A 24,294-nucleotide genomic window follows, 5' to 3' on the forward strand; every position below is an offset into this window, starting at 1 on the left:
CTTTACTCTGTGTCTAACCCCGTGCTGTCCCTGTCCTGGGAGTGTTTAGTGCCGGACAGTGTAGAGAGAGCTTTACTCTGTGTCTAACCCCATGCTGTCCCTGTCGTGGGAGTGTTTGATGAGGGGGGACAGTGTAGAGGGAGCTTTACTCTGTATCTAACCCCGTGCTGTCCCTGTCCTGGGGGTGTTCGATGGGGGGACAGCATAGAGGAAGCTTTACTCTGTATCTAACCCCGTGCTGTCCCTGACCTGGGAGTGTTTGATGGGGGCTGTGTCTTTCTGTTTGTCCAGGACTGGGATGGATGTGTTCCATCGTGACAGTGGAGCTTGTAAACACCTCAACAGTGATTCCGTACCTCAGGAATCTGGATCCGGCACTGGCTCCAATAATTTTGATCCGTACTGAATATTCCCTGAACCCGCGGAGGTCTCACACTCTGTAATCATCAAAAAACAGAATTTGATTAAAGAACCAAGTGGTTAATTCCTTCGTGGTCTGCAGATTGAGCGTGTCAGACATGTGAATGATCATTGACATTAAAAAACAAGGAACAGGGCACCATCCACATGGTAAAAGTCTGGAGAGAGAGGAAATATAAAAGGGATGGGAGAAATGAGCTCAAAAGATAACTTAAATAAACAGGCCAAGAGAAATAAGTCTCATGGAACACTGGTCCTTACACCAACTACTCTAGACAAACCCACACCAGACACAGGAACAGAAGAAGACAACAACGACACCTTGCATTTATGTAGCACTTCCCTGCAGCATGAACTGACCAAAGGCATTTCACGAGATAATCAGAAAACAACAGTTGACAACAAATCACGCGGGCAGAGGTTAGGTCAGCTCACTGAAAGCTTAGGTTCCAAGGGTAGGTTTCTAAGCCACATCTCAAACGGGGGAGGCGAGGACTTGGGGAAGGGAATGCCAGCGCTCAGGGTGTTTTGGCAATGTACAGGAAGCCAGTAGGAGATGATTGTCAATATTGCAGAAGGTTATAGGGGCTGGAGGAGGTGACAGAGATAGGGAGGGGGTGTAGGGGATGGAGGGGGTGACAGAGATAGGGAGGGGGTGTAGGGGCTGGAGGAGGTTACAGAGATAGGGAGGGGGTGTAGGGGCTGGAGGAGGTTACAGAGATAGGAAGAGGGTGTAGGGGCTAGAGGAGATTACATAGATAGGGAGGGGGTGTAGGGGCTGGGGGATGTCACAGAGATAGGGAGGGTATAGGGGCTGGAATAAGTTACAGATAGGGAGGGGGGTAGGTGGCTGGAGGAGGTGACAGAGATAGGGAGGGGGAGTACAGGCTGGAGGAGATTAGAGATAGGGAGGGTGTAGGGGCTGGAGGAAGTTTCATAAATAGGGAGGGGTGTAAGGGCAGGAGGAGGTTACAGAGATAGGGAGGGGTGTAGGGGCTGGAGGGGGTGACAGAAATAGGGAGGGGGTGTAGGGGCCAGAGGAGGTGACAGAGACAGGGAGGGGGTCTAGGAGCTGGAGGGGGTTACAGAGATAGGGAGGGGTGTAGGGACAGGAGGAGGTTACAGAGACAGGGAGGGGTGTAGGGGCTGGAGGAGGTTACAGAGATAGGGACGGGGTGTAGGGGCTGGATGGGGTTACAGAGATAGGGAGGGGGTGTATGGGCCGGAGGAGGTTACAGAGATAGGGAGGGGGGTAGGGGGCTGGAGGAGGTGACAGAGAAGGGGGGGGGGGAGGCGGCTGGAGGAGGTTACAGAGATAGGGAGGGGGAGTACAGGCTGGAGGAGATTACAGAGATAGGGAGGGGTGTAGGGGCTGGAGGAGGTTAAAGAGATAGGGAGGAGTGTAGTGCCTGGAGGAGGTTACAGAGATAGGGAGGGGTGTAGGGGCTGGAGGAGATTACAGAGATAGGGAGGGTATAGGGGCTGGAGGAGATTACAGAAATACGGTGGGGTGTAGGAACTGGAGGAAGTTACAGAGATAGGGAAGGGTGTAGGGGCTGGAGGAGATTACAGAGATAGGGTGGAGTGTAGGGGCTGGAGGAGGTTACAGAGATAGGGAGGGGGGTAGGCAGCTGGAGGAGGTGACAGAGATAGGGAGGGGGTTGTAGGGGCTGGAGGGGGTTACAGAGATAGGGAGGGGGGGAGGGGGTGGGGGGGGGTAACAGAGAGAGGGGGGGGGGGTAGGGGCTGGAGGAGGTGACAGAGATAGGGAGGGGGTGTAGGGGGCTGGAGGAGGTTACAGAGATAGGGAGAAAGCAAACCACTTCAACTTCCCCCTCCCACTCCCTGGGCGACACGTCCATCCTGGGCCTCCTCCAGTGTCACAATGACACCACCCAGAAACTAGAGGATCAGCACCTCATATTACGCCTTGGGAGCCTACAGCCCAATAGCCTAAATGCGGACTTCACTAGCTTCAAAATAGGCTGGAGCTATTACCCCTAGAGCGTCAGAGGCTGAGGAGTGACCTTACGGAGGTTTATAAAATCATGAGGGGCATGGATAGGGTAAATAGCCAAGGTCTTTTCCCCAGTGTAGGGGAGTCCAAGGTTTAAGTTGAGAGAAGGGAAAGATTTAAAAGGGATATAAGGGGCAACTTTTTCACACAGGGGGTGGTGCGTGTATGGAACGAGCTGCCAGAGAAAGTGGTGGAGGCTGGTACAGTTACACCATTTAAAAGGCATCTGGGTGGGTATATTGCATAGAAATGGTTCAGAGGGATATGGGACAAATGGGACTACATTATTTTAGGATGTCTGGTGGGAATGGACATGGTGGACTGAAGGGTCTGTTTCCGTTCTGTACAGCTCTATGACTGCATGACTCAAAGAAACCTACAAAATTCGAACTGGACTTGACAGGGTAAAGATAAGAAGGATTTTCTGAATGTCTGCTGAGTCTCGAACAGACGATCACAGTTTAAGGATACACAGGTTGGCCATTTAGGACTGAGGTGAAGAGAAATGTCTTCACCCAGAGAGTGGACTTCTCCACCACAGAAAGCGATTGAGGGCAAAACATTGAATGTTTTCGAGAAGGAGTTAGATACAGTTCTTAGGGCTAAAGGGATGAAATGGTAAGGGGAGGAAATGACAACAACGGGGGACTGACTTGGATGGTGACCCATGATCATATTGAATGGTTCAGAAGGCTTGAAGGGCCGAATGGCTTACTCCTGTTCTTCTTATTTACTCTGTGTCTAATAAGGAAGCCTAGCAGAATGAATCACTGGGAGTCGGGGGGAGCGGGGGGAGTCTGCACTGGTTACAGTGATACAAGCAGAAAGGATAATACTTATGGAGGTCACTCATCACACTCCCAGTACATCTCTGCAGGACATCCTCAGGGAACAACCACCTTCAGCTGCTTTGTCAATTGCCTTCCCTCCAACATAATGTCAGGTGTAAGGTATTTATCGGTCATTGTGTGGATGCAGTGATTGGAACCAGGTAGACCTCACTGACTACGAGATCCTTGATTGGGTTGGTTAAACCTGGGCCAATCAGAAAAGCACTGGCTGATATAACCAGGCGATTGGCAGCGGGCCCTGGAGGGGCCCATTATGGCCGACTGCCTGCCCCTTTTCCGTGGCTACGTTTGTGCCCGTGTGTCCCTGTAGGAGGAGCATGCGGTCTCCACCAATATTCTCGATATCGTTCGGGAGAGGCGGGCACTGCGGGGGTGTGGATTGCTTTGTCTCCCCCGCTGACTCTGGTTTGATTTGCTCCCTACCTTCCCCTTCACCTTATCGCTCACGTAGCCATTGTCCCCCCAGGGGGCTCCGCTTGCTGCCGGACACTTTGTTGTTTTTCCTGGTGGTGGACTATCAATAGAGTTATTGACATGCCTGGTGTTGTGTCTCGCACCTACACACACAAAGCTAAAGGGAAATAAAAAGAAAAAAAAAGTGAAAAATAGATAGCCAGGAGTTTGAGAGTGTCCTGACTTCAAGCTGGCTGACCACAGCCAGTGAATTGCCTCTGGACTGTGGAGTTGACTTGACTCTCCTTTTCACTGTGGAAGCTTTCTATTCCTATAATCAAAAGAAAAATAAATAAATAACCAGGCGATGAGAATCTCCTCAGTTCAGGGGCTGACTCCGAGCTGGCTGGCCACAGGCAGTGTACTGCACACGTGTACAATAAAGGGTGACCTGGTGATGGGATAGGAGCCCTAGTGTAGCAATTTTAGTCATGTTCAGCTTCATTTAAACTTCTCAGTCACTGAAACAGCTCAGATCCATTTGCAGTGAGATCTGGGCAACATACAGACTTAGGTTGAGAATTGGCAAGAAACACTCATTCCACAGAAATGTGGTTATAAACACATATTTTATGACCATTCTTGCTAGCATCTTCATGTTGGTAACCCCTGGATGACCCTGGTGGAGTTTGGCCAGTATATGGTAGTGACCTTTACTCAGGACAATCACTCTTGCTCCCCACGGTAATACGCCATCCTTTATGGTGATCTGGTCTCGCTGGGTCAAAAAAAGGTTTTAATCCTGCCTGCGATAGCCCTTCTGTTTCGGGGTAGCATGGTGGCTCAGTGCTCCCGTGCAGTGCCAGGGACCTGGGTTCGAATCCACCCTTGGGCAACTGTCTGTGTGGAGTTTGCACATTCTCGCCGCGTCTGTGTGGATTTCCTCCGGGTGCTCCGGTTTCCTCCCATCGTCCAAAGATGTTCAGGTTAGGGTGGATTGACCATGCTAACTTGCCCCATAGTGTCCAGGGATGTGCAGGCTAGGTGGGTTAGCCATGGGGAATTGCAGAGCTACAGGAACGGGGTGGATCTGGGTGGGATACTTTTCGGAGGTCAGTGTGGACTCAATGGGCTGAATGGCCTGCTTCCACACTTTAGGGATTCTATGATTTGGAAATTTGGCTTCCTATTTTAGTGGACTTTGGGTTTAGTTCTGTGAAGATTACTTTTTTAAAATGTGGTCAGAAACGCATTTGGATCAGTGAGCTAAATACATAATTTCCAAGAGTGTATCTGCTTTATTTAAGAGCCTAGCAGGATAATTGATTAAATGTTTATACTGCTGAATTTATGACAGACAAAGAGCCCAAGGGCTCCTAGTTTAGTTTTGACTTCAGTTCAGAAGAATTGGGCTCAGGGACATAATTCTTTGAAATTTGCATCATAGGTAGACAGGGTGGTTAAGAAGGCATTTAGCACAATTGCTTCATTGCTCAGACCTTTGAGTATAGGAGTTGGGACATCATATAGAGTTTGTGCAGGACTCAATTTGATGTTCTAACCCCTATACTCAAAGGTCTGAGGCCTCTTCTGGAGTACTGTGTCCAGTTCTGGTCACACTGTTATAGGGAGGATATTATTAACCTGCAGAGGGTTCTGAAGAGATTTACCAGGATTTTGCCAGGAATGGAGGGTTTGAGATATAAAAATAGACTGGAAAGACTGGCACTTTTTCACTGGGGTGTAAGAGGTTGACGGGTGACCTTATTGAGTTTTACGAGATCATGAGAGGCATAGATAAGGTGAATGACGAGTCTTTTGTCTAGGGTGCGGGAGTTCAAAACTAGGAGGCATATTTCTAAGGTGAGAGAAGAAAGATTTACAGAGGACATGAGGGGCAAATTATTTTTTAACACAGAGAGTGGTTCACGTGTGGAATGAATTTCCAGAGGAAGTGGTGGATGTGGGTACAGTTACAATGTTTAAAAGGCATTTGGATAAGTACATGAATAGGGAAAGATTTGGAGGGATATGGGCCAGGAGGAGGCAGGTGGGACCAGTTTAGTTGGGGGATTATGGTTGGCATGGACTGGTTGGGCCGAAGGGTCTGTTTCAATGTCGCACGGCTCTATAATCGGGAGTTCAGGTCAGGAGAGCAAATGAATCATGTTTAACTTCAAGGGAACAGTTTTCATTCTACAAGAAAAGTCTTAATGTGTGAAATCTGTGTAGGAATTTTCAAATTGCCAGAACTGAAAAGAAGTCATTAAACTCTCTCAGCAGGTCAAGAATAAGACAGGAAAGAATCAGTCAAGTCAGAAATTAGAGTTGAGACAGCAGTAATATTTATCTGGGATTATCTGGGTAAAATTATATTGCTGGGAAAAAAAACACACAACTTTGTTTTATGTTAAGATCTTCCAAAACATTCTAATATAGTTTATTTAAAAAACGTTCTTCTTGTGTTCTTGTATTAAAGAACATTGACAGCCTCATCTGAATGTGTGCAGTGACCAAACACCACAATAACTAACCACAAAAATTAAACTTCTCAAGCCCAGGTTTCACCCTCGGATCTGACCAGCTGCAATTATTTTCTTTTCTTTATTCATTCACGGGATGAGGGAGTCACTGAACCAGGCAGCATTTATTGCCCATCCCTAATTGCGCAGAGGGCAGTTAAGAGTCAACCACATTGCTGTAGGTCTGGAGTCACATGTAGGCCTGATCAGGTAAGGATGGCATTTTCCTTCCCTGAGGGACATTAGTATTATCATTAGCTGGGATCAGAACAAGTGCAAAGCCATGGTCGTGACCATCTCCAACAAAAGAGAATTTAATCATCACCCTCTTGACATTCCATAGTGTTACCATCATCGAATCTCTCATTATCTACCTCCTGGGGTCAGAAACTGCAGCCATACTGCGACTACAAAAGCAAGTCAGAGACTGGGAATCTTCCAGCAAGTAGCTCATCTCCTGACTCCCCAAAGCCTGTCCACCATCTACAAGGCACAAGTCAGGAGTGTGAGGGAATACTCCCCACTTGCCCCTGGATGGGGGCAGCCCCAACAACACTCAAGAAGCTCGACACCATCCAGGACAAAGCAGCCCCCGCTCGATTGGCACCACATCCACAAACATCCCACTCCCTCCACCCACCGACGCTCAGTAGCAGCAGCGTGTACCGTCTACAAGATGCACTGCAGAAACTCACCAAAGATCCTCAGGCAGCACCTTCCAAACCCATTACTTTAATGGACAAGGGAAGCAGATACATGGGAACACAACCTTCGGCAATTTCCCCTTCGAGCCACTCACCGTCCTGACTTTGAGATATATCGGCTGTTCCTTCAGTGTCGTTAGGTCAAAATTTGGGAACACCCACCTCCTCAGCACTGTGGATGTCCCTACAAGATGCCAGCTCACCACCACCTTAGCAAGGGCCAACAAGGGATGGGGAACAAATACCAGGTGCTTATAACCAACCACGACCCACAAACAGATTTTAATAAAATATCCGGACACTGGCAGGCCCACTAGTCTGTGTACATCAGAGACCTTGGTGGAGGTGTGTGTGTGTGTGTGTGAGAGAGAGAGGGTGTGCGTGAGTGTGTGTGTGAGAGAGAGTGTCTGTGTGTCTGTGCGTGAGAGAGTGAGAGAGTGTGAGTGCGAGACTGTGTGCGTGAGAGAGTGTGTATGCGTGAGAGACAGTGTGTGTGTGCGAGAAAGAGTGTGTGTGAGAGACAGTGTGTGTGCGAGAGAATGTGTGTATGCGTGAGAGAAAGTGTGTGTGAGAGTGAGTGTGTGTGAGTGAAAGAGTGTGTATGTATGTGTGAGTGTGAGTACGAGAGACAGAGTGAATGTGTGTGTGAGAGAGAGTGTGCATGTGTGTGTGTGTCTGAGAGGGAGTGTGTGTGTGTGTGTGTAGCTGGGGGCTGAGGACATGGGAGAAGGTTCCTCAAACGCTAAAATTTTTGAGCTAGACAAAACAGGAGGCTGGAAGAACACAGCAAGCCAAGCAGCATCTGGAGGACAGGGAGAAATGAACGTTTCGGGTATTACCATTCTTTAGGACCACGAGTCCTGGTGAAGGGTAATACCCGAAAGGTTGGCTTGTCCTTTCCTCCAGATGCTGCCCGTTATTCCAGCCTCCTGTTTGTCTACCTTGGATTTCAGCATCTGCAGGGTTTTGTTTTCGTCTGTAACCTAAAATTGCTGAACTCGATGTTGAGTCCGGAACGCTGTAGAGTCCTCAAGTGGAAAACGAGTTTCCATCATTAAAATGAAAGTGAATAAATCTCCAGCCCCGACCTCAATGTCCCTGTTTGAGGACTCAGCCACAGTTCTGTGTGTGTGTGTGTGTCTACAACTTAATAGAGACATACAAGATGATCAGAGGATTAGATAGGGTGGACAGCGAGAGCCTTTTTCCTCGGATGGGACATAGCTTTAAATTGAGGGGTGATAGATATAGGACAGATGTCAGAGGTAGGTTCTTTACTCAGAGAGTAGTAAGGGCGTGGAATGCCCTGCCTGCAACTGTAGTAGACTCGCCCACTTTAAGGGCATTTAAATGGTCATTGGATAAACATATGGATGATAATGGAATAGTGTAGGTTAGATGGGCTTCAGATTGGTTTCACAGGTCGGCGCAACATTGAGGGCCGAAGGGCCTGTACTGCGCTGTAATGTTCTATGTTCTATATATTTTTGTGAATGAACCCAGCCAGTGGAACGTAGACACTGGATACATGTTTGCAGAACGTTGATACAACTTGACAAGGTTCCTTTCCGGCGCTGACGTCAGGCGCCTTGGCTATTTCCGTGTTGGTTTCACTAAAACATCCCGGAGAAATTGATGCGGGGGGTTTGGGATTTCGATCTCTCTCAACCCCCCCGCTTCCTCCTATTGTAATCCGGAGTTCCCGACCCTCCCTTACACGCCCTGTTCCCCGAGGAGACCTGGAGCTGCCTTACCCCTACAATCGCCAGCAAATGGAAGGTGAGTGTGTGTGTAACCAAATCACGCCCAGTTAAAACACCCAGGCAAAGTGACCAGCTTATGTTCCAAACCCCTCTCGAATCTTGTTTGCACACACATTTAATTTCTCTCACCCCCACCCCCCCACTTCAGAAAGGAAAGAGCAGTTTATCTCGTGGTATCCGTCCCCCTTTAAGTTGAAAGTCTGTCGCTGGCGTGAGGATCTCTGTTCTGCATTTTCGAGTCAATTCCCCCCGCCCTCCTTGTCCCTCCTCACTCTGTGGGAGCAGACTTCCCTTTTGAACGCTTGCCATCGCTCACACGCTGTGTGTTTGCTTCCAGGCGGTTTTTTTGGAACTCCATCCGGCTTTCGTTTTGCTTGTGTGTCTCTGTCTTGTTTTTTTCTCTCTCTCCAAAAATTAATTGCGCCAACAGTATCTGTATTGGAAGTGAGAGGGTTCCTGCTAGGAGTTGGCCTACTATTTTGGTTAGCAAACCTGCAAACAGCTTGCAGCTAAAGTGGGAACTCAATGTGGGTCTTTGGCCTTAAGGAGTTGGTAGCACAGCATGACCTACAGCCTCCCAGCTGTGGGGAGTGCTACACTGCCTTTTTTTTGGTGTTTTGGGAGGGGTAGGGGGCTGTGGTTGGAGTGAGATGGGTAACAGTGTAGGCAAACTCCATTCCATCTGTCCATTCCCAAAGCCAATGTTTATCCCACCACCCAACAGGTGCAGGGCACAACGTTTGCTGTTTCTGGGATCTTGCTGTGTGGGAATGGTCTTCCCACCTAGTTGCTGGGCTTTGAAAATTCTTCACTGGCTGCGCAGTTCTTCAGCATCTTCCTGAAGTAGGTGAAGGTGCTACAGCAATGCAATGCCAGAGGTGATCAAGTGGATTGTTTTGTATTGGGAGGGTCGTAGGTTGTGGGATGTTCTACAGGACTAGAATGATGCTACAATGCTACAATGATGATGCCACAGTGGAAGTTAGATTGGTGGGGTTATTAAGCACCAGTGTGGACTGGATGGGCAGAACGGCCTGTTTCAGGTGTCTGTTTCTGTCAGCTGGTAAAGAATTTGAATCAGAACATTGGGGGTTTGACCCTAACATCCCAGACTGGAGTCTACATTCAGTGCTGAGGGAGCGCCGCGCTGTCGGAGGGTCGGCGCTGAGGGAGCGCCGCGCTGTCGGAGGGTCGGCGCTGAGGGTGTTTTGTGCCAGTTTGGAATGTGGGTGTTACTGGCCATGCATTCATTGCCCATCTATAATCACCCTGGCGAAGGTGGTAGTGGACTGCTACCTTAATCCTTTTCAGTCTTTGGGATATCGGGACATTTGTAGGGAAGGAATCTCCAGAATTTTGACCCAGTGAGTGTGAAGGAACAGCCGAAGGTATCTCCCAGTCAGGAAGGTGAGTGGCTCGGATGTGCTGGTGTTCCCATGTATCTGCTACCTTTGTCTTTCTCAGTAGCAAGTTTGGAAGATGCTGTCTGAGGGTCTTTGGTCAATTTCTACAGTGCACCTTGTAGAGGGTACACACTGCTGTTACTGAGCGTCGGTGGTGGACGGAGTGGGATGTTTGTGGATGTGGTGCCGATTAAACAGGGGCTTTGTCCTGGATGGTGTCGAGCTTCTTGAGTGTTGTTGGAGCTGCCCCCATCCAGGGGCAAGTGGGGAGTATTCCCTCACACTCCTGGCTTGTGCCTTGTAGATGGTGGACAGGCTTTGGGGAGTCAGGAGGTGAGTTACTTGCTGTAGGGTTCCTAACCTTGACCTGCTCTTGTAGCCACTGTGTTTATAGTCAAGTTTTCGTCAATAGTGACTCTTCGGATGCTAATAGTGGACGCACTGTGCTGTTGGAGGGTCGGCGCCGAGGAAGTGCCGCACCATCAGAGCTGTGACTTTCAGACAGGACATTAAGCAGAGATTCTGTCTGTCTCTCTAGAGACCCTAGTCTGCCATGTATGTAGTAAATGGTGCAGCAGGGCCCAGAGGGCCAAATGGCCTACGCCCGTTCCTATGTTCTATGTTTGTATAAAAGATTCCACAGCCAATATTAAGAAGAAAATCAGGGAAGTTCTCTCTTATATCCTGGGGCTGATAGTTATTCCACACCCAAAATCAGTTTGAAATACAACGTGGTCCTCACCACTTGCTACACATATCACCCCCATCTTTCTCGTTCCAAATTGTATTTGTGTCATGGTGGCCCAGTGGTTAGCACTGCTGCCTCACAGTGCCAGGGACCCGGGTTCAATCCCACCCTTGGGCGACTGTCTGTGTGGAATTTGCACATTCTCCCTGTGTCTGCGTGGGTTTCCTCCAGGTGCTCCGGTTTCCTCCCACAATCCAAAGATGTGCAGGTTAGGGTGGATTGGCCGTGCTAAGTAGTCCCATAGTGCCCAGGGATGTGCGGGTTAGGGTGGATTGGCCGTGCTAAATTGTCCCATAGTGCCCAGGGATGTGCAGGTTAGGGTGGATTGGCCGTGCTAAGTAGTCCCATAGTGCCCAGGGTTGTGCAGGTTAGGGTGGATTGGCCGTGCTAAATTGCCCCATAGTGCCCAGGGATGTGCAGGTTAGGGTGGATTGGCTATGGGAAGTGGCCCCTAGTGCCCAGGTTTGTGCAACTTAGGGTGGGTTAGCCATTGGAAATGCAGGGTTGCAGGGATAGGGTAAGGGGTTGGTTCTGGGTTAGGATGCTCTTCTTCAGGGGTCAGTGACACTTGATGGGCCAACTGGCCTGCTTCCACACTGCGTAGGGATTCTGTGATTTTGTGTATCTGTAATCTCTCCCCGAAAAGGTCATGTTCTGTTCCCTCTCACTGTTGGGGTTACTTTTAAAATCCCCATGCCAATTTTGACCCAGTTCCAAATTGCAGATAGCAATTTGTTCTAATTTAGCGTGAAAGTGTCTGCCTCATTCACAGGCAGGGAAAGATGGTAATTAACAAAAGTTACACACACATCAACATCAAATTCAAAGGACAGTGTGGAGGCAGTTTTACTCTAACCCATGCTGTAACTTTGGAACAGGGGATGTTCAATGAGGTATAGGATCTGTAACTTGGAGCTCTCCTCCTATTTTTCCTCATATAGAGTTGTACAGTCATACAGCATGGAAACAAATCCTTTGGTCTGACTAGTTTAGTTTGGGATTATGTTCAGCATGGACTGGTTGGACCGAAGGGTCTGTTTCTGTGCTGTATGACTCTAGTCTGTGCCAACCACGTTCCCAAACTAATCTAGTCCCACCTGACAGCATTTGACCCATATCCCTCCAAACCTTTCCTATCCATGCACTTATCCAAATTCCTTTTAAACATTGTAACTGTACCCCCATCCACCACTTCCTCTGGCAGTTCGTTCCACACACGAACCACTCTCTACATTAAGACGTTGCTCCTTTTTAAAACTTACTCCACTCACCTTGAAAATATGCCCCCTCGTTTTGAACACCCCTACCCTAAGGAAAATACCTTTGGTGTTCACCTTGTCCACAGCCCTCATGATTTTATAAACCTCTATAAGGTCACCAGTCCACCAGCAAGTATGCTCAAGTCAAAAAAATCCCAGCCTATCCCTATAACTCAAATCCTCCATTCCCAGCAACATCCTGGTAAATCTTTTCTGAACCCTCTCCAGCTTAATAATATCCTCCCTATAACAGGGAGACCAGAACTGGACACAGTGCTCCAGAAGAGGCCTCACCAATGTCCTGTACAACCTCAACATGGCTTCCCAACTCCCATACTCAAAAGCCCGAGCAATGAAGTTGATATCAGAGTCGAGCAAAACCACTTGACCCTGGGATTGAAATAATGAGCTGGTATCCGGCAGTTTCCACAGTAGGTCGGGGTGTGTTCCACATGTGAAGTGCATGCTGTGTGGGAGACATATCTCCTGACCACTCCCTCTGGTTTTAAGGATACCCTTGATAGCCCCTGACTGTGCCCAACAACAAGGTCACTTTCGAAGGCCACCCTATTAATCCCTTTCTGAAGGGAAGACAGAGCTCCAATCAAAATCACACGCCGATGCTCCACATTCCCAAGAATATTGATTGATTGATTTATTATCATGTGTACCTAAGTACAGTAAAAAGCTTTGTTTTGCGAGCAGTACAGGCAGATCATAGTAAGCATGGACATACAGATCATAGGGTGAGGGGAAAAAAACTAGACAGAGGCATACAGGTTACACTGCACAGGGTATGCGCTTGGCAAGATCAACGTTGGCATGATCAACGTTATTTGAAGTTAGACAGTCCATTAATCAGTCTAATAACAGCAGGGAAGAAGCTGTCCCTGAACCTCCTGGTGTATGTGTTCAGGCTTCTGTATCTTCTGCCTGATGGAAGAGGCTGTAGGAGGTCATTACCAGGGTGCGATGGGTCTTTGATGATGTTAACCACCTTTCCACATCAGCGAGCCGTGTAAATAGAGTCCATGGATGGAAGGTTGGCTTCTGTAATGGTCTGGGCTGTGCACACCACCTTCTGTAGTTTCTTATGGTCCTGGGCAGAGCAGTTGCCATACCAGGCCGTGATGCACCCGGACAGTTTGCTTTCAATGGGGCATCTGTAGAAGTTGGTAAGGGACCTTATGGATATGCCGAATTTTCTGAGCCACCTGAGGAAGAAGAGGCGTTGTTGTGCCTCCTTGACTGTCACATCTACGTGGGAAGTCCGGGGCAGGTTATACAAACCTTGGTTAAGGTCCCTGTAATCCCTGGAGCTTTGGGGAATGATCCTGACTTGTGCTCCCTGCACTGCACATTTATTCAGTGTTCAGCTGAGGGGCCCAGGCTCCCCACGCGTGGTCTACCTGGGGTTTTTGTACAAACTTCCTAATCCAAGATTTCCAGAGCAGATGGGAACTGAATGCTGGCTCAGAGATAGGGACAACTACCTACTGTGCCACAAGCCCCTGCTAGGATTTCTGTATCATCTGCTCCGTTAGAACCTAACCCTGTAGTTAAAGAGGCTAACATTCCATTTAGCTTTTTGTAAACTACATTGTCGCTACTTATTTACTAAAATGTGTACGTTGACTCCTCAATCCCTTCAGACTTCCACTCCTTTTTTGTCAGCTATTTTCATAATACTCACATTTTTGGTCCTGAATGTCTAACCTTACAGTCAACTCTGACGCTATCTCTGACATTGGCCATTCATTTAAGCTGTCACTGTCCCATAAATTGCTATCTGCGGCACTTAACCCTGCATTGTTAGTATACTTAGCTACACCATAGATCATAGAATCCCTACAGTGTGGAAACAGGCCCTTTGGCCCAACCAGTTCACGCCGATGCCTCAGAGCATCCCACCCAAACCCATTCCCCTGTAACCCAACTGATCTACACATCCCTTAGCACTACGGGCAATTTAGTGCGGCCAATCCACCCTACCCTGCACATCTTTGGACTGTGGGAGGAAACCAGAGGAAACCCACGCAGACACCGAGAATGTGCAAAGTCCACACAGACAGTCACCTTACGGTGGAATCAAACTTGGGTCCCTGGTGCTGTGAGGCAGCAGTGCTAACAACTGTGCAACTGTGGTTAGTAAGCGCCGTGAATAGTTGAGGCGCCATTAATAGTCTTTTTAGACCACTAACTGTTTTGTTCCTATTTAAGATATACCCATTGGCCCTATAACTGTGTAGGCAGCAGAATATCATTCCCAAACAATGATTTGCTTCCAAACTCGTGAAATTTACTGTTAGCTGGTCGCTAATGTATTATATTTGGCTTCCCAGAAAGGGTAGATAAGGGTATTGTAGTGGGATATAATGTTTTGCAAGTTCCTAAAGCCTCCAATGAAGCAAAAATGTTTTAAGACTGGAGGTCTGTGACCAGCAGTGTGCCACAAGGATCAGTGCTGGGTCACCTGCTTTCTGTCATTTATATAAATGATTTGGATGTGAAAGTAGGAGGTATGGTTAGTAAGTTTGCAGATGACACCAATATTGGAGGTGTAGTGGACAACGAAGAAGATTATCTCAGAGTACAACAGGATCTTGATCAGATGGGTCAATGGCCCAAGGAGTGGCAGATGGAGTTTAATTTAGATAATGTGAGGTGCTGCATTTTGGAAAGGCAAATCAGGGCAGGACTTATACACTTAATGGTAAGGCCCTGGGCAGTGTTGCTGAACAAAGAGACCTTGGTGTGCAGGTTCGTTGTTCCTTGAAAGGTAGAATCGAAGGTATACAGGAAAGTGAAGAAGGCGTTTGGTACACTGGCCTTTATTGGTCAGTGCATTGAGTATAGGAGTTGGGAGCTCATGTTGTGGCTGTGGTGAGGCCACTTTTGGAATACTGCATTCAATTCTGGTCCCCTGCTATAGGAAAGAGGTTGTGAAACTTGAGAGGGTTCAGAAAAGATTTACAAGGATGTTGCCGGGATTGGAGGGTTTGAGCTATAGGGAGAAGCTGAATAGGCTGGGGCTATTTTCCCTGGAGCGTCGGAGGCTGAGGGGCGACCTTATAGAGGTTTATAAAATCATGAGGGGCATGGATAGAGTGAATAGCCAAGGTCTTTTCCCCAGGGTAGGGGTGTCCAATACTAGAGGGGCATAGGTTTAAGGCGAGAGGGGGAAAGATATAAAAGGGATCTAAGGGGCAACATTTTCACACAGAGGGTGGTGTGTGTATGGAACGAGCTGCCAGAGGAAGTGGTGGAGGCTGGTACAATTACAACATTTAAAAGGCATCTGGATGGGTACATGAATAGGAAGGGTTTAGAGGGATGTGGGCCAAATGCTGGCAAATGGGACTAGATTAATTTAGGATATCTGGTCAGCATGGACATGTTGGACCGAAGGGTGTGTTTTCATGTTGTACATCTCTGTGACTCTATAAGTTGCAAAGCACGTGGTGTCAGGGGACAAGAAGCAGAATTAATTGTCAGTTTTGGAAGCACTGTTAGTCAAAATCTTTGAAAACCATATGAATTTAGGAAGCAGGATACAATTTTGTAAATTTGATGCGTTCCCCGGAGACCAAAGAGGAACTGTGTCCAATGGGACAGACTTTGAACATATCTAGCAGCTCAAAACTGAGCATCTGAGAGTCACTGTGGGCCATCAACAGCAGCAGAATTGTACTCCAGCACAATCTGTAACCCCATGGCCCGGCGTATCCCCCACTCAACCATTACCATCAAGCCAGGGGATCAACCCTGGTTCAAGGGAGAGTGCAGGAGGGCATTCCAGGAGCAGCACCAGGCATACCTGAAGATGAGGTATCAACCTGATGAAGCCACCAAACAGGACTACTTGTACACCAAACAGCAAAAGCAGCAAGTGATAGAGAGAGCTAAGCGATCCCACAACCAACGGATCAGATCTAAGCTCTGCAGTCCTGCCACATCCAGTTGTGAATGGTGGGGGAGAATTAAACAACTCACTGGAGGAGGAGGCTCCACAAATATCCCCATCCTCAATGATGGAAGAGCCCAGCACATCAGTGCAAAAGATAAGGCTGAAGCATTCGCAGCAATCTTCAGCCAGAAGTGCCGAGTGGATGATCCATCTCGGCCTCCTCCAGTGGTCCCCAGCTTTACAGATACCAGTCTCCAGCCAATTCGATTCACTGCACGTGATATCAAGAAACGGTTGGAGACACTGGGTATTGCAAAGGCTACGGGCCTTGACAACCTTCCAGCAATAGTACTGAAGACTTGTGCTCCAGAACTTGCCGCTCCCCTAGCCAAGCTGTTCCAGTACAGTTACAACACTGGGATCTACCCGACAATGTGGAAAATTGCCCAGGTATGTCCTGTACACAAAAAGCAGGACAAGTCCAACCCGATCAATTATCGCCCCATCAGTCTCCTCTCGATCATCAGTAAAGTGATGGAAGGTGTCAGTAACAGTGCTATCAAGCAGCTCCTGCTCAGCAATAACCTGCTCAGTGACGCCCAGTTTGGGTTCCGCCAGGGCCACTCAGCTCCTGACCTCAAACAAAAGAGCTGAATACCAGAGAGTGAGGTGAGAGTGTCAGCCCTTGACATAACGGCTGCATTCAACTGAGTGTGGCATCAAGGAGCCCTGGCAAAACTGTAATCAGTGAGTATCAGGGGGCAAACTCTCTGCTGGTTAGGGTCATACCTGACACGTAGGAAGATGGTCGTGGTTGTTGGAGGTCAATCATCTCAGCTCCAGGACATCTCTGTAGGAGTTCCTCAGGGTCATGTCCTAGGCCCAACCATCTTCAGTTGCTTCATCAATGACCTTCCCTCCATCATACTACTATAGAAAGGATATTATTAAACTAGAAAGAGAGCAGAAAAGATTTACTAGGATGCTACCTGGACTGGAAGGTTTGAGTTATAAACAGAGGCTGGATAGACTGGGACTTTTCTCCCCAGGGCATAGGAGACTGAGGGGTAACCTTATAGAGGTTTATAAAATCGTGAGGGGCATAGATCAGGTAGATGGGGAAAGCTATTCCCCATTGTAGGGGAGTCTAAAACTAGAGGGCATAGGTTTAAGGTGAGAAGGGAGAGATACAAAAGGGCCAGAGGGGCAATTTTTTCACACAGACAGTACTGAGTGTCTGGAACAGGCTGCCAGAGATAGTGGTGGAGGTGAGTACAATTTTGTCATTTAAGAAACATTTGGACAGGTACATGGATGGGTTAAGTATGGAGGGATTTGGAGCAAATGCAGGTAAATGGGATTGGTTTAAATTGTAAAAACTGGGCGGCATGGACAAGTTGGACCGAAAGGTCTGTTTCAATGCAGTAAACCTCTATGACTCTATAAGGTCATAAGTGGGGATGTTCGCCGATGATTGCACAACGTTCAGCACCGTTCACGACTCCTCAGATACTGAAGCAGTCCATGTTCAAATGCAACAAGATCTGGACAATTTCCAGGCTTGGGCTGACAAGTGGTAAGTGACATTCACGCCACACAAATGCCAGGCACTGACCATCTTCAACAAGAGACAATCTAACCACCGCCCCTTGACATTCAACGGTGTTACCATCACTGAATCCCCCACTGTCAACATCCTGTGTGTTATCATTCACCAGGAACTCAACTGGGCTCACCACATAAACACAGTGGCTACAAAAGCAGGTCAGAGGTTAGAAATTCGAGTAACTCATCTCCTGACCCCCCAAAGCCTGTCCAACGTCTACAAGGCACAAGTCAGGAGTGTGAGGGTATACTCCCCACTTGCCCCTGGATGGGGTCAGCTCCAACAACACTCAAGAAGCTCAACACCATCCAGGACAAAGCAGCCCCTGATTGATTGGAACCACATCCATTCCCTCCACCACCGATGCTTAGTAGCAGCAGTGTGTGCCATCTACAAGATGCTGTGCAGAAATTCACCAAGGATCCCTAGACAGCACCTTCCAAACCCACGACCACTTCCAAATAGAAGGACAAGGGCAGCAGATGCATGGGAACGCTGAGCCATTCACCATCCTGACTTGGAAATATATTGCCATTCTACCACTGGAAATCCTCAACATCATTGCCCCTACAGCTTATGGATTCCAGCAGTTCAAGAAGGCAGCAGCTCACCACTACCTTCTCAAGGGCAACTAGGGACAGACAATAAATATTGGCCAGCAATACCCTCATCCCACAAACGAATTTTTAAAAGATACCAAAAATTAACCCCACATGAGAAAACCCAGGCAGACACGGGGAGAATGTACAAACTCCACACAGATGGTCGCCCGAGCAGTGGGGGGGATGCGATCAAACCTTGGTCCCTGGCACTGTGAGGCAGCAGTGCTAACCACTGAGCCACTTTGCAAAAAGGAAATCATGTTTGACCAAGTGACTGAAGTTTATTTTGAGTGGGTAACATGCTAGAGCTAAAGGGGAATTGGTGGATCTATTGTACCTAGATTTGCAGAATACATTTGATGGATTTGCAGCACACATCAAAGATTATTATATAAAGTGAAGTCTCATGGTGCAGGGTTACATATTGGCCTGGTCAAAAGGTTGTGGAAAGCTAATGGTAAGCGTAAACGGGTCTTTGTTTGGTGGGCAAGCTCGAAAGAGTAGTTTGTCAAGGGGATCAATGCCGGGATTGAAGCACTGTCCAACTTATATAAATAACTTAGATGAAGGGAATTAAAGTTGGATTTGATTTATTTTTGTCACATGTACCTAGATACAGTGAAAAGTTTGTTTTGCGTGCAGTACAGGCAGACCATACCATACAAAGTGCATTAGGGTACTAGACAGAGCGAGGAATACAATGTTACAGCTGCAGAGAAGGCGCATAAAGAGCGAGATCAACATTAAATGTAAAATTTGAGAGGTCCGTTCAGAAGTCTAATAACAGCGAGGAAGAAGCTGTTCTTGAATCTGTTGGTCCGTGTGTTTCAGCTTTTGTATCTTCTGCCCGATGGAAGAGATTATAAATGGGGTGGGGGAGGGGTCTTGTGATGATGTTGGCTGCCTTCCTGAGGCAGGGGGAAATATAGATGGAGCCAATGGATGGGAAGTTGGTTTGTGTGATGGACTGGGCTGTGTTCACAACTTTCTGTAGTTTCTTACGGTTCTGGGCAGAGTAGTTGCCAAACCAGGCCATGCTGCATCCGAATAGAATGTTTCCTATGATGCATCTATAAAAGTTGGTGAAGGTCCTTATGGACATGCCGAATTTTCTAAGCCGCTTGAGAAAGGAGAGGCGTTGTTGTGCATCGATGTGGATGGACCAGGACAGATTGTTGGCAACCGTCGCTCCCAGGAACTTGGCTCTCTTGACCATCTCCACCTCAGCTCCGTTGATGCGGACAGGGATGAGCTCTCCACTCCGCTTCCTGAAGTCAATGACCAGCTCCTTTCGTTTTGCTGACGTTGAGGGAGAGATCTTGTTGTCTTTAAACCACGTCGCCAAACACTCCATCTCGTTGCTGTATTCCGTCTCATCATTGCCTACAACGGTGGTGTCATCAGTGGGCTTGTAAATGGAGTTGGGGCAGAGTGGACTACAGTAAGCAGCTGAGTACACAGCTTTGCGAAGCAGTGGCGTTGAGCTTGGCTGTCGCATTTGCTAATGACCAAACATTGATAGAAAATTAAGGTGTGACAAGGACGTAAGGGGAGTACAAAACAAACATAGGTTAGTGCGTTTTGGAAATGCAAATCAGGGGGCAGGAACAAAAACAAAGTTGCTGGAAAAGCTCAGCAGGTTTGTTTTTGTTCCTGATTTATAGAATCCGCAGTTCTTTCAGTTTTTAAATCAGGGCAGAACTTGTACGCTTAATGGTAAGGTCCTGGGGAGTGTTGCTGAACCAAGAGACCTTGGGGTGCAGGTTCATAGTTCCTTGAAAGTGAGTTGCAGGTGGACAGGGCGGTGAAGAAGGTGTTTGGTACGCTTACTTTATTGGTCAGTGCCTTGAGTAAAGGAGTTGGGAGAGTCATGTTGCAGCTGTATTGGTGAGGCCACTTTTGGAATACTGCATTCAATTCTGGTCTCCCTGCTGTAGGAAGGATGTTGTGAAACTTGAAAGGGTGCAGAAAAGATTTACAAGGATGTTGCCAGGGTTGGAGGGTTTAGCTATAGGGAGAGGCTGAATAGACTGGGGCTAGTTTCCCTGGAGCGTCAGAGGCTGAGGGGTGACCTTTATAGAGGTTTATAAAATCATGAGGGGCATGGATAGAGTGAATAGTCAAAGTCTTTTCCCCAGGGTAGGGGAGTCCAAAACTAGAGGGGCATAGGTTTAAGGTGAAAGGGGAAAGATTTAAAAGGGACCTAAAGGGCAACTTTTTCACACAGAAGGTGGTGCGTGTATGGAATGAGCTGCCAGAGGAAGTGGTGGGGGCTGGTATAATTACAGCATCTAAAAGGCACCAGGATGGGTACATGGGATTTCAAGACTAGGGGCACGTTTTTAAGGTGAGAGGAGAGAGATTTTAAAAAAAAAAGACATGAGGGGCAAATTTTTTACACAGAGAGCAGTTCACATGTAGAATGAACTTCCAGAGGAAGTGGTGGATGTGGGTACAGTTACAATGTTTAAAAGACATTTGGATAAGTACATGAATAGGGAAAGGTTTGGAGGGATATGGGCCAGGAGCAGGCAGGTGGGACTAGTTTAGTTTGGGATTATGGTCGGTACAGACTGGTCGGTCTGAAGGGTCTGTTACTGTGCCCTGTGACTCTGAGTGGGAAGGATTTGGAGGGATATGGGTCAGATGCTGGCAAATGGGATTAGGATATCTGGTTAGGCATGGATGAATTGGACTGAAGGGTCTATTTCTATGCTGTACATCTTTACGACTCTAAGTGAATGGGCAAAGATGTGGCAAATGGCAGTTTTGGCAGGAAGACTGAAAAAAAATAACGAGACCTAAAAGTTGAGAGCTTGCAAGCCTCTGAGATGCAGAGGGATCTGGGTGCCTTAGTGCATGAGCTGCAAGTGGTGCAGATACGGCAAGGAATTAGGCAGACTAATTAGAAACGTTGCTGGTTAATGTGAGGGGAAGTGAAAACAGAAGTCAGGAGGTTCTGCTTCAGTGACACAGGCCTCTACATTTGAAGGAAGCATATCAATTCTTTGGAGGTGGTTCAGAGAAGGTTTACCGGACTCATACCTGGAATGGGAGGGTTGCATTTAGAAGATGCGATGAACGTTTGAAATCTTGAGGGATCTCACCAGAGTGGATGGGCAGAGGATGTTTGCTCTTGTTGGAGAATCTAGGACGAGGGGTGTCACTGTTTTGGAAAGTAAAATCAGCCAGTTAAGAGATGAGACAAATTTTTCTGAGGTCATGAGACATTGGAACTTTCCCTTACTGAAAAGGCGGTGGGTGTAGAAGCTTTGAGCATTTTTTTTAAAAGATTATTGATAAGAAAGGAGGTGATAGGTTGTCTGGGTAGGCAGGGAATGTGGATTTGAGGTTGCAATAAAGCAGAAAATGCTCTAATCGCTAGACTATTAATTTGGAGACTTGGGTAACGTTCTGGGGACCTGGGTTCAAATCCCGCCACAGCAGATGGTGGAATTTGAATTCAGTAATAATCTGGGATTAAGGGTCTAATGATGACCACGAATCCATCATCCGTCAGAAAAGGCCCTTCAGGGAAGGAATCTGTCATCTACACCTGGTCTGGCCTCCATGTGATTCCAGACCCACAGTGTTGTCTCTTAACATGGGGACGGCTCAGCGGTTAGCACCGTTGCCTCACAGCACCAGGGACATGGGTTCGATCCCACCCTTGGGTGACTGTCTGTGTGGAGTTTGCACATTCTCCCTGTGTCTACGTGGGGTTTCCTCTGGGTGCTCCGGTTTCCTCCCACAATCCAAAGATGTGCAGGTTGGGGTGGATTGGCCATGCTAAATTGTCCCGTAGTGCCCAGGGATGTGCAGGTTAGGGTGGATTGGCCGTGCTAAATTGTCCCATAGTGCCCAGGGATGTGCAGGTTAGGGTGGATTGGCCATGGAGAAATGCAGCGTTATGGGGATAAGGTAGGGATAGGTAGGATGCTCTTCGGAGGGTCAGTGTGGATTCAATGGGCCGAATAGCCTGCTTCCACATTGTAGGGATTCTATAACTGCCCTCTAGGGATGGGCAATAAATGTTAATCTAACCAGTGACACTATGGTTTCTGAATGAACACAATCAATCAACCACTATCATATTGCATGTGGAACAGGATGACTAGTCTACTCCTCCCCATTTGAACATTGATGGGGGCGGAATAGACAGTGATGGGTTTTTTTCCAATGAGTGACTGACCAGGAATCTCTGTGCGCGTATGTGTGTGTCGGAAACATTTCCGGATTGATATTTAATCCCTTTTGTCTCCTTTATAAGCAGCTCTTTCTTGGTGGTCAAGTCTTGAGGTAGGATTCAACCCCAGATCCCACCCCCCCACTGGCCCAGACTTTTGAGGGCACGACCCTCCGCAAGCTCTCCTCTATTAGACAGCCATAACTAAATCCAAAAAGATGATTATTGAGTGGGACAGGGTTGTGCATTTATTTGGTGCCAACATTCTGTTTCTCTAACACTTAACGCCTTGTTTGGCTAAACTCATAGTGAGTTCCAGCCTTTTTATCTCCTGTTTAATTTTCCCGGAATGCTTTATTTTCCCAAGGAAGGGGAGGCAGACAGAATCCATTCATTTCCTGAGCACAGGCTCCCAGCTTTTACTTTCAGTATTGCCTGCACGATGTCTGTTTATTTATAGCTTCACTCCCGACTACAGTTGTGCAAATCTTTTGTATCAATCTTGAAATCCCCTGCAATTCCTCGCTACTACAAGTCTACAATTTTTTAACCACTTAGTTACATTTCTGCATCTCACATCTCTACACAACAACGTTATGATCACTGTTCCTTACCTCCAGGTTAGTACTCCAAGCTGTCTGCTTTCTCCATTTTCCCAGCTATGGCCAGGGCTCCTCCGCTGAAAGGTCTCCAGACTAAGTTAATAACTCGATCTTTTTCTCTCTCTACAGATATTGCTTGACCTGTTGAGTGTTTCCAACATTTAAGGTCCTTTCTTTGAAATTGCAGGTTTCAAAGCATTGGCAAATGTGCTGTCTTTCTAAAGGTAGCCTTATTGTTGTGCTATTCCTGTGCTGGAAGGGTCTGAAGACAGTGTTCAGGGAGCTTTACTCTGTATCTAACCCTGTGCTGTCCCTGTCCTGGGAGTGTTTGATGGGGGGGACACAGTGTAGAGGAAGCTTGACTCTGTATCCAACCTTGCGATGTCCCAGTCCTGGGAGAGTTTGATGGGGGACAGTGTAGAGGAAGTTTTATGTTCAGTTGATGAGAGTAGAGTGAGGCAGACTGCATGAGCAGGTCACTAGATTTAGATGGGGAGGGATATTGAAAAGTTTGAGGAGTGAGCCGGGGTTGGAGGAAGGGGTGTTCGTTGGAACTTGGACTGGCTGGTTATAATGGGGAGTACCCACTCGTACAAGCTTCCAGTTTGGATCATGCCCTTTGACAGGAAGAGCAGAGGAGCTGACTATTGTTCAAATGGTGTAAGATTGCAGGAAGCTGCAGTGCAGAAAGATTGGTGGGTTTCCTCAAACACACATCACAAAAAGCTGCCATCAGTTAGTAGGGAAGGCAAATGGAATGCTGGCTCCCATTCCAAAAGAAATGGAGAATTAAAATCGGGAGATCTTGCAAAAAACTATGCAAGGTACAAAGCAGATCATGGTAGGAAAGCTGTGAACAGTTTTGGTCCCTTTGTCTAAGGACAGAGAAACTGGGAACAGAGGCAAACTGGAGAAGGGTTCACTGGGTTTGTGGGAATGGAGGGGCTACCTTATGAGAGGTAGAGTAGACGGGGCATGTGCTCGTTGGGGTTCAGCAGAATGAGAGGCGACCTTATTGAAACATACAGGATTCGTAGGGGACTTGACAGGCTAGATGCAGAAGGGGCTGTTTCCCCAGAGAGTCTTGAGGCTAGAGATAGGGAGGGGTGTAGGGGCCAGAGGAGGTGACAGATACAGGGAGGGGGTGTAGGGGCTGGAGGAGGTGACAGAGATAGGGAGGGAGTGTAGGGGCTGGAATGGGTGACAGAGATCGGGAGGGGGTGTAGGGGGCTGGAAGAGGTGACAGAGATAGGAAGGTGATGTAGGGGGCTGGAGGAGGTGACAGAGATAGGGAGGGGGTGTAGGGGCTGG

General features: G+C 47.8%; 2 protein-coding genes across 4 annotated transcripts in view; one reads left to right on the plus strand and one right to left on the minus strand.

Moving 5' to 3' along the window:
• Positions 1–24,294, plus strand: part of LOC109925673 (copper chaperone for superoxide dismutase-like) — a 49,278-nt gene that overhangs the window by 20,494 nt on the left and 4,490 nt on the right. The window contains 2 exon segments of the mRNA XM_048619558.1: positions 17,037–17,054; positions 21,221–21,283. Coding sequence (XP_048475515.1) covers positions 17,037–17,054; positions 21,221–21,283 — 81 coding nt within the window.
• Positions 18,775–24,294, minus strand: part of c43h11orf68 (chromosome 43 C11orf68 homolog) — a 32,214-nt gene continuing 26,694 nt past the window's right edge. For 2 of the 3 annotated variants that reach the window (XM_048619553.1, XM_048619554.1), the window contains exon 3: positions 18,775–19,696. In XM_048619553.1, coding sequence (XP_048475510.1) covers positions 18,965–19,696 — 732 coding nt within the window. In that variant the 3' untranslated portion in view covers positions 18,775–18,964. Of the gene's footprint in view, positions 19,697–21,240; positions 21,362–24,294 lie in introns of all 3 variants that reach the window. The other variant, XR_007266005.1, reaches the window with a different exon arrangement.

This window comes from Rhincodon typus, chromosome 43, assembly GCF_021869965.1.
Source record: "Rhincodon typus isolate 14 chromosome 43, sRhiTyp1.1, whole genome shotgun sequence".
NCBI classification, from domain to species: domain Eukaryota; kingdom Metazoa; phylum Chordata; class Chondrichthyes; order Orectolobiformes; family Rhincodontidae; genus Rhincodon; species Rhincodon typus.